The sequence below is a fragment of the Stomoxys calcitrans genome, chromosome 5 (assembly GCF_963082655.1).
Source record: "Stomoxys calcitrans chromosome 5, idStoCalc2.1, whole genome shotgun sequence".
Classification (NCBI taxonomy): Eukaryota; Metazoa; Arthropoda; class Insecta; order Diptera; family Muscidae; genus Stomoxys; species Stomoxys calcitrans.
In genome coordinates this window covers 31038854-31049752 of record NC_081556.1, presented here as the reverse complement: position 1 = coordinate 31049752, position 10899 = coordinate 31038854, and the positions used below count along the sequence as shown (strand labels likewise).

At 39.0% G+C, this 10899-nt stretch overlaps 1 protein-coding gene across 1 annotated transcript; it reads right to left on the bottom strand.

The window, feature by feature from the left end:
- Positions 1-2827: 2827 nt before the first annotated feature.
- On the bottom strand, positions 2828-7942 carry LOC106094671 (uncharacterized). Its single transcript, XM_013261903.2, has 4 exons — positions 7932-7942; positions 7793-7851; positions 7468-7719; positions 2828-3045 (listed from the first exon to the last, which is right to left on the bottom strand). Exons 1-4 carry the CDS (start codon positions 7940-7942, stop codon positions 2828-2830), a joined length of 540 nt encoding a protein of 179 aa, XP_013117357.2.
- Between the last annotated feature and the right edge of the window lie 2957 nt (positions 7943-10899).

Sequence of the window (10899 nt, the reverse complement as noted above, 5' to 3'; positions counted from 1 at the left end):
TTTTCGTAATAGGTACTACCTATTGGTTAGATCACGAACAGTCTCGGAAAGGAGATTAACGCCTTCTCTGAGGATGGCACAATCCACATCATTTGGGTGCCGGGCCATAACGGAGTAAGGGGGAATGAAAAGGCAAACGATTTGGCAGTGAAGGCCAGAGAATTGCCGTCGATCGGCGCAGTCCGAGTTAAGGGCGTGGTCGACGAATAGGCATGTAACCGTGTAGAACCGCGAAACGGTCGGTAGGACGGCAAAAATCCTTTGGAGGGATCCTGATCGTGAGAAGACGAAGCAATTACTGAAAGATAGTAAGAAGGAGGTCAGCATAACTCTCGGTATCGTTACGGGACACATAGACTTTTTTGAAATTAAATTCCAAACATTGGTTTTGAACTTCTTAAAATGGCATCACGAAGGATACAAAGCGTCTTCTTGAAAGTCTGATTTAGATGACCACTATAAACTAACCCAACCCTATCTTGCTTAAAATTGTTTCTAGTCCCCTCCGATTTTAATTTTCTTGAGTACATCCCACCAACCGGTCGTTCTGGTCCAAACCTTGGGAATCCACTTACAGAAAATGAACTTAGTCAAAGACCATAATTTTACACTACGTGGCAAATTTTTTCCAAACAGGGTATACTGATTTAACAATACTTTCGTGGATTAAAAGTGATTACCAAACACTGCGTGCAAAATTTCAGCCAAATCGTAAAAAATTTGAAGCTTTTACGGGCTCAAGAGCTAAAATCGGGAGATACATTTTAAAGGGAGCCGACCGATTTGTGTCCTACTCTGTACAAGTGTTGGAAGTCGTAGCAGGATATTACATGAAACTTTTCACTTTGATCGGTTAACAATTGTGGCTTCTAGGTGCTTGAGAAGTCTAGTCAAGAGACCACTATACATGGGAGCTACATAAAAATCTGATCCGATATGACCAATTTCCAATACCCATGACCGAGTTGATAGGTTTACACGTTCGACCGCTAACGTAATTTCAACAGACCAAGGGATGGACGTACAGACATGGCTAGATCAACCCGGAATGTTGAGACGATCAATAATACGAGGGTTGCCTTTTATACTTCGGGATTGGACTACCCTTGTGTCTGCCAACTGACTGCTCTATCGTAAAGCTGGAAAAAAATTGAATTAAATGGTGAACATTTTCGTGCGATTATTTTTTACAACTTTCAGCGTGGGTTAACTCAACAACAGTGCATCGAGTAACTTAATCCAATTATTGGTGATAAAGCTCCATCAAGGTACCAGTGTTTATCGATGATATGGTGAATTCAACCGAGGTGGTAGTTCACGAATTTCGTGAAGGTCGTTCAAAATCAATTGTTGTTGCAAAAACCATTGATGCTGTGCGGCAACTGTAATTCTAAGACCGTAATGTGACCTATCGTACGATTGACTTGACTTCTATTTAAACCCACCACCGAAGGATGGGGGTATATTCATTTTGTCATTCCGTTTGCTGCACATCGAAATATCCATGTCCGACCCTATAAAGTATATACACTCTTGAACAGCGTAAAAGTCTAAGACGATGTAAATCTGAACCGCTTTCTATAAAATTCACCAGTAATGTCGAGAGTCAAGTGAAAATCCTTCCTGCAAAATTTCTAGAGAACCGGTTGACAAATGGGCACTTTATTGCAATATTTCTCAAAATTGGACGAACAAGTAAAAGATGATTTTTTAGCTGTTATCTCTATGGCAAAACTGGTTTAGAAAGCTCACGCACGTTTCGCGTTTTATTTGACTGTCAAACATCTTCAGTTTGGTCTTAAATTTAACCATGTATCGTCTTACAAATGAACAATGCTTGCAAATTTTTGAATTTTATTTTCAAAATGCGTGCTCTGTTAAGAAAGTTCATCGCACGCTTTTTCGATCGCACGCAATTTTCTGAATTTATTTTTGAAATCTTTCCTTTGCAAATGTGCAAATGCAAATTTTGCCCGTGAACATTCCACTAAGGCGCAGGGGCAAACTTTTTACGTATCAATGAATGCAGTCCGATTCAAGTTTAAACTCAATCATAAGGGGCCTCCTTTTTATAGACGAGTCCAAAGGGCGTGCCTCTGTGCGACACCTCTTCGGAGAGAAGTTATACATGGCATAGTACCTCACAAATGTTGCCAGCATAAGGAGGGGAAAACCACCGCTGAAAATTTTTTCTGATGGTCTCGCCAGGATTCGAATTCAGGCATTCAGCGTCATAGGCGGACATGCTACTTCTGTGCTACGGTGACCTCCGATCAGTAATTAAAATTTTTTTATAAAAAATCAATCCCTTTTACAATTTTGTATGAGACTCAGACAAAACTTTAAATATAGGGGTATTGTTAAGTCGACTTATACCCATTTGGGTTATTTTAACTTATGAGTGTCTTCTCTTATTTGTAGTTTTTGCAGTTTGGCTGATTCATTTCATCCTGTCTATAAGGATTATTTGTCTATAAATAAATATATACATACATGTGATATCTGTGCAAACACTCACACACACACACACACACGCACAGGCATACGAGTACCTATACACATGCTATGAACATAACTACTCATATGAGTATATTCCAACATATATTAATGACACAACCTTTTTGATGGCGCTTTCTTCTGCCATCTCTCCCTCACTCAGGTTTCTTGCCAGCATACTAAATTATAGTAGAACAACATATCAACTATTTGTAATGATGTTTGTGAGGCTTTAGCTGCTATAGCTTTTCATGATGATGATGATGTTGTTGCTGCTTCGCCTGTTGTTGTTGTTTTTGTTTTAGTTTTTGTTTATTTTCTGATAAATTTATTAAGTATTTGTGAATAATTTATTGAATATCGTTAGGGTTATCACAGCTATTAGCAGTAGTGATAATTTATGTGCCATTCGCATGATGCCATTGCAGGGTGTCGCTCCCAAATGTGACTCACAGACACAAACTTCAATTTCGGAACCGGATATGAATTTTTGCCGATAACAACCGGTTGTGGTATTCACTTTGGCACACATATAGGTGATGTTTTGTACTGCAATAGAAATGGAAAAACAAAAAAAAACAAAGAAATTCAATTGTGGTGATTTGCCATTTGAATTTTATTTCATTATGACTTTAAATGGAAAAATATATTGAAATATGAAAATAAATTGCAAACATTGTAAAAGTTTTTATAACCAGAAATATTGATCTGCAACCCCATAACGTACATGCAGTGGTGGTCATATAATTAGTGAAAAAACTAAGATACGAATTAGCGACAACGTTTTTAATTTTGAAAAAATTACGTTTTATTAAAATTGAATTATTTTTTTACCAAGGATATTGCAGACATCTTTGCATTCATCACGACAAGAGACACAGACTCCCATGGCTTGCAACTTGCAGTGCAGAAGACGGAGTTGCTACATCTACCGAAAAAAATTTCCCGTTGAAGTGGATATGCCCATAGACCACATACTGGTGAAAACCAAGAGATCTATAGGCCATGGCGGGCGCCAGGCTCAACACATTGAGTTTACACAGATGTTGACAGGCCATGGTTACTTCGGTGAAAAGAGGGTGCAGATTCTTCCAATGAACCAAACACCAAACCCATGGCTTTGGTACAGGCACATCCTCTTGAAGCGACAAAGAGGGAAATCTGGTGACTGTTACAGATAGTGTGCTGAGGATATGGAAAGAACATTTTTCCCAGCTGTCGCTAGCCATGAGTATACCGCAGAACCAATCCTTGATGATGGTACAGAATGTGTAACAACGGCTGAAAAACAATAAGGCAGTAATAGCCGATGGGTTGCCGGCTGAACTGTTTAAGAACGGAGGCAACACGCTGATAAGGTGTATGCATCAGCTCGTCGGAGGCCACCGTAGCGCAGAGGTTAGCATGTCCGCCTATGACGCTGAACGCCTGGGTTCGAATCCTGGCGAGACCATCAAAAAAAATTTTTGGCGGTGGTTTTCCCCTCCTAATGCCGGCGACATTTATGAGGTACTATGCCATGTAAAACTTCTCTCCAAAGAGGTGTCGCACTGCGGCACGCCGTTCGGACTCGGCAATAAAAAGTAGGCACCTTATCATTGAGTTTAAAAACTTGAATCGAACTGCACTCATTGGCATGTGAAAAGTTTACCCCTGTTCCTTAGTGGAATGTTCGTGGGCAAAATTTGCAATTGCATCAGCTCGTCTGGGTAATTTGGCTAGTAAAATGCATATACGATAATTGGACCCTCAGCATAGGATCCAATTATCGTAGCGCAGAGGTTAGCATGTCTGCCTATGACGCTGAACGCCTGGGTTCGAATCCTGGCAAGACCATCAGAAAAAAAATTTCAACGGTGGTTTTCCCCTCCTAATGCTGGCAACATTTGTGAGGTACTATGCCATGTAAAACTTCTCTCCAAAGAGGTGTCGCACTGCGGCACGCCGTTCGGACTCGGCTATAAAAAGGAGACCCCTTATTAATGAGCTTAAACTTGAATCGGACTGCACTCATTGATATGTGAGAAGTGTGCCCCTGTTCCTTAGTGGAATGTTCATGGTCAAAATTTGCAAATTTGCATTTGCATACTAAGTCTCGTACGTAAGAAAGAAGACAAGACCGTATGTGCGAAAGAATATGTGCCAGACGAATAAGTCTCCTCTCTATCGCATACAAGATACTATCGTGAGAACTGAGTGAAATATTAAAGTCTTATGTCAACGAAATAATTCCTGGCAAGGTATAGCTGTGAGCGCCACACGGGCTGGAACATTGAGATCCGATCTGTGTGATCTTCATTGCTGTCACGAGAAGCTTAGCAGCGAGCTACCGGGCGCATCTACAGGTTGTGGATAGTGGAATTCTCCATACGGAGCGGAAAAGCAGCGATATCGAGCGGAGAGTCTCAGTGAGGGGCCGGATGCCATCGGCTCTTGCACAAATACTGAGTGCCTATGATATTCCATATGACAAGGCGAGTAATTGCCGCCTTAAAATAACCAATGGCCACCTTGTTTGCGCACAAATCGGTTCTTTGAATCGGAAAGAGCTTACTCAACTATAGGAGTTTGACGAGGATCGCCACCTCCACACGAACATGTGGCTACACCAACAACAACTAATCTAGTCATTCCGTTTGTAACACCTCGAAATATTTACCTGAGACCCTAAAAAGTGTATATATTGTTGATCGTCTTGACATTCTAAGTTAATCTAGCCATGACCATCTGTCGTAATCACGATAGCGTTCGAGAGTGTTCGAAATAAAGATATCCTAGGTAGCTCATTGGGGATTGCAAATGGGCTATATCGGTTTAGATATCGATATACCCCCCATATAAACCGATCCACAGTTTTGTATCAGGATTCGAACCCGTCATAGGTGGACATGCTAACCTCTGCGCTACGGTGGCCTCCTGATATAGGCCCCCTTAAATGCCGATACCACGATATGACTTCTCGAGACCTTAGCATCCGTAACCAATTCCCGATTTGTTTGTTGGAGGATCTAAGTTAATAAGGGCAAATATTTAGCTGAATCCATGGTGGAGGGTACCCTAGAATCGACCCAGCCATTTTTACTTGTTCTTCTAAAAAATCAAGCAATTCTTAATCAAGTCTATAAAAGATCCATGGAGTTTGTTGCTTGATCCCTTTTTGTTTCCGTTAAAAAAAAGGAACTGGACAAACGCTACCCATGGTGGAGGGTATGTAAGATTCGGCCCGACCGACCTTAGCACTTTTTATACCCAGCACCATAGTATAAGGGTGGTGGTATACAAATTTAGTCATTTCATGTGTAACACCTCAAAATATTGATCTGCGACCCCATAAAGTGCATACATTCTTCATCATCTGTCCATCCGTCCACCTGTCCGCCGGTTTCACAAAATCACGATAGTGGTTAAAGGAGTATAAACCGATCCACTGTTTTGTATCAGGATTCGAACCCGTCATAGGTGGAGATGCTTACCTCTGCGCTACGGTGGCCTCCTGATATAGGCCCCTTAAATACCGATACCACGATATGACTACTTGAGACCTTAGCAACCGTAACCAATTCCCGATTTGTTTGTTAGAGGATCTAAATTAATAAGGTAAAATTTTTAGCCGAATTCATGATGGAGGGTACCCTAGAATCGACCCAACCATTTTTACTTGTTCTTCTTAAAAATAAAGCAATTCTTAATCAAGTCTATAAAAGATCCATGAAGTTTGTTGCTTGATCCCTTTTTGTTTCCGTTTAATAAAGAAAACCGTGCAAGGAACTGGACAAACGCTACCCATGGTGGTGGGTATACAAGATTCGGCCCGATCAAACTTAGCACTTTTTACACCCAGCACCATAGTATAAGGGTGGTGGTATACAAATTTAGTCATTTCATGTCTAACACCTCAAAATATTGATCTGCGACCCCATAAAGTCCATACATTCTTGATCATCTTGACATTCTAAGTCCATTTAGTTGTCCGTTCCTCTATCCGTACCTCTGTCCACCTGTCCGGCCGTCTCACAAAATCACGATAGTGGTTGTAGGAGTACATATCCTTAAATTTTTGGGGAGTGCAAATGGGTTATAGCGGTCCAGTTTTTGATATGGCCTTTAGTGTCACCATCTCACTTGTCTGGGGGGAAAGGCCCCCCCGAGGCCTTTCTACGCTTATGGATATAAATAGATCCCCTGTTTTGATCTCTTGAGACTGTAGGGGCCTCAATTTTCATCCGATTTGACTGAAACTTGCAGAATAGAACAGAGTTATGATTTCCAACATCCATGCAAAGTATGATTCGATTCACTCTGTAAAGAGATATAGCACCCATATAAACCGATCCCCGGATTTGACTACTTAAGCTTCAATTTTCATCCGGTTTGACTGAAATTTGAAGCAAAGATTTGAGTTATGACTTCCAACATCCATGCCAAATATGATCCAAATCGGTCTTTAAACAATTATAGCCCCCATATAAACCCATCCCCAAAATTGTTTTATTGACCCCCTTGGGGCCTCAATTTTCATCCGATATAGCTGAAATTTGGTACAATGACTAGTGTAATGACTTCCAAAAACCGTGGCACGTACGATGTGAATCGGTCAACAAATTGATATAGCCAACATATAAACCGATCCCCATATTTAAATTCTTTAGCCCGTAGAAGCCTCAATTTTCATCCGATTTGGCTAAAATAAAGCAAAAATACTTCTGTATGTATGATACTAATAGGTCTGTAAACTGATATAAGCCCCATATAAACCTATGCCCAGATTTTACTTATTCAGATCTTACTTCAGATGCCTCAATTTTCATCCGACTTTCCAGAAATTTGACAACAAGACATCTGTTCTGATTTTCAGCATCAATACCAATGAGTATCATCAGTATGATCCGAATCGGACTATAACTGCTATAGACCCACTTAAGTAACCATACCCACACATCAATCACAGTCAGATAACACAAAAGTTCTTACCTGCCTTATTATGCAAATAGGTATATTTGACACACAATTGACCCGGCACCATAGGGCAACCAATTGCATCTGGTTTTTCTTTATACTTCGCCCACAGAGCCATTGTATCGGGTATGTTATCATTATCGGTAGCCACAATAGGTCGACGACAGGGAATATTTTCATTATTTATGCGCTCCTCACATGTCTCATTGCCAATGAATTGTTTTTGGGGATACGGACCAATCCAAAAGAAACGAAAGCAATAGGGATCTGAAATGAATTACAAGAAAAAATTACTTTTAAACTAAACAATTAAAGAAGAACTTAAAACACAGAGACCTACAATCATTAGTGGGACCTACACCTTGCACTGAGTTAACGATATAAAATATAAAAAATATTCTTAACATTTTTTTTTTTTTGATATACTTTTTAACGTTTTCTTGCTGACATTTATCGAATAACTGTGTTTACTCCCAAACAATGCTCTCATATTGATCACATCAATAAAGATATGGAGTTGGCTGCACGAATCTTCTTATCTTATCACTTGATAGTGCGTCCAGTCATTGAAGTCTTTGATTTTATCTTTTTACATTCAATATATGGAGACAACAGTTGCATTTGGGAAAGATATCTGAACGGCATCTTTATCTGTTGTTTACATGCTGGAAAGGTCAGAAATAATGACTCCATAGTTGTGAAAAGAAAGTGACTTGACAACCCAACCAAACAGCAATACCATTGAAAAAAGTTCGAAAAGTGGCAAAAGGGGATTTTAAAAAAAAAAACCAATAAAAGAAAAGAATTTGTAAAAAAAAATTTTTAAAAAAATATGGCTGAAATATAAAAACTTTAATAATAGGTGTTTGTTTTTTTTGTATAGACTCGAAAACGGCTGAACCGATTACCTTGAAAATTTCACTAGGTTGGTAGGTTAGCTTAAAAAATTAGGTGGGTTAAAAATTTTAAATTTAGGTAGGTTACCTTGAAAATTGTGTAGGTTGGTCTGGAAGGAAACTTGGTATCGGGAGGGGGTGGACCCTCCCCCTAACCCCAAAAGCGCTACCCAAAAATAAAAGTGTACAGAACGGAACAATATGGGATTCAAATGAATGGTATTCAAGAGTAGAGTACGAATTTCATAATAAAATCAATAAGGAAGGGCAAAAGTCGGGCGGTGCAGACTGTATAATACCCTACACGTACCCTAAAAGTACAATGTGGGACCTATATCCTATTCTGAACCAATTATGATGGTCTTCGGCGAGCAAATATGTTCAAACTGTAAAAACTACGGTGGCCAAATAACAGCATTATGACAAATTACTCAAAATCTGACGAACGTATATATGGGAGCTATATCTAGCTCTGAACCGATTCCGAGCAAACTTCTCAGATAATGGGGTAGTCGTCGAGGATAGCGCTGTGTCAAATTTTGGCAAGATTGGTCGATAAATGCGCTTGCAGTGGCTCTTAAAGTGAAAATCGGGCGATATACATATATGACAGCTATATCTAAATCTGGGACGATTTCTATAAAATTCACCAGTAATATCGAAAGTCATAAGAAAATCCTTCCTACAAAATTTCGACAGAATCGTATAAAAAATGATCACTTTTTTTTCAATATTTCTCAAAATCAGACGAACATATATATGAGAGCTATATCTAAATCTGAACCGATGTCGAACAAACTCCTAAGATACTGTGCCAGTCGTCAAGGAAAGCGTTTTGCAAAATTTTGGCAAGATGGATCAATAAATGCGCTCTAGAAGTTAAAATCGGGCGATATATATATGGGAGCTATATCTAAATCTGAACCGATTTCCATGAAATTCACCAGTAATATTGAGATTCAGGAGAAAATCGCTCCTGCCGAAAATCGGTTAACAAAAGACCATTTTATTGCAATATTATTGGAAATCGGACAAACATATGTATGGGAGCTATACCTAAATCTGAACCGATTTTGACCAAACTCTATGTATATTGTGGTAGTCATCGAGAAAAGCGTTGTGCAATATTTTGGCAAGATGGATCAATAAATGCGCTTGCTGTGACTCTAGAAGTTAAAATCGGGCGATATATATATATATATATATATATATATACATGAGAGTTATATCTAAATCTGAACCGATTTCCATGAAATTCACCAGTAATATTGAGATTCAGAAGAAAATCGCTCCTGCCGAATTTCGAGAAAATCGGTTTACAAAACACCATTTTATTGCAATATTATTGGAAATCGGACGAACACCATTTTATTGCAATATTATTGGAAATCGGACGAACATATATATGGGAGCTATATCTAAATCTGAACCGATTTTTACCAAACTCTATGTATATTGTGGTAGTCATCGAGGAAAGCGTTGTGCAATATTTTGGCAAGATTGGTCAATAAATGCGCTTGCTGTGACTCTAGAAGTTAAAATCGGGCGATATATATACATAAGAGCTATATATAAATGTGAACCGATTTGAATGAAATTCATCAGTAATGTCGAGAGTCAAGAGAAAATCCTTCCTGCCAAATTTTAAGACAATCGGTTTACAAAAGACCATTTTATTGCAACATTACTGGAAATCGGACGAATATATACATCAGACGAACATATATATAAGAGCTATATCTAAATCTGAACTGATTTCCAGCAAACTTCTCACATACTGTGGCAGTCGTTGAGCAAAGGGTTGTACGAAGTTTTGAGAAGATTGGTCAATTATTGCGCTTGCTGTGACTCCAGAAGTTAAAATCGGGCGATATATACATTTGAGAGCTATATCTAAATCTGAACCGATTTCTATGAAATTCGTCAATAATATTGACAGTCTTAAGAAAATCCTTCCTGCCAAATTTCGAGAGAATCGGTAAACAAATAACCATTTTATTGCATTATTACTGAAAATCGGACGACCATATATATGGAAGCTATATCCAACTCTGAACCATTATTTTCCAATTTCAATAGGCTTCGTCTCTAGACCGAAAAACATGCCTGTACCTAATTTGAAGACGATCGGATGAAAAGTGCGACCTTTACTTTGTACTCATATTAACATGGAAAGACGGACAACAAACAGACAGACAGATACACGGACGAATCAGAAAGTGATTCTGACTCAATCGGTATACATATTAATGGGTCTATCTCTCTTCCTTTTGGGTGTTACAAACTAATTCACTAAGTTATAATACCCTGTACCATAGTAGTGGTGTAGGGTATAAAAACGCCCAAAATGGGCACATTAGCCAATCACGGTTATATGGGACTTGATTTATTTGTTCCATATAGACTGAAAAACGACAGAACCGATTTTCTCGAAATTTTCGCATATTGTGTAGGTTGGTCTGGAAAGAAACATAGGCTATATAAATTTCCGGTATCGAACGGGGGACGGAACTTCCTCCTTATGCCAAAAACACAACCCAAAATCAAAAGT

Bases quoted from the DNA above. Each gene is read 5' to 3' on its own strand.
- LOC106094671 (XM_013261903.2), bottom strand. The intron at 7,720-7,792 runs GTAGGTCTCTGT...AATTCATTTCAG, and splicing joins TGTAGGTCCCACTAATGATT to ATCCCTATTGCTTTCGTTTC. The intron at 3,046-7,467 runs GTAAGAACTTTT...TTTCTATTGCAG, and splicing joins CTATTTGCATAATAAGGCAG to TACAAAACATCACCTATATG.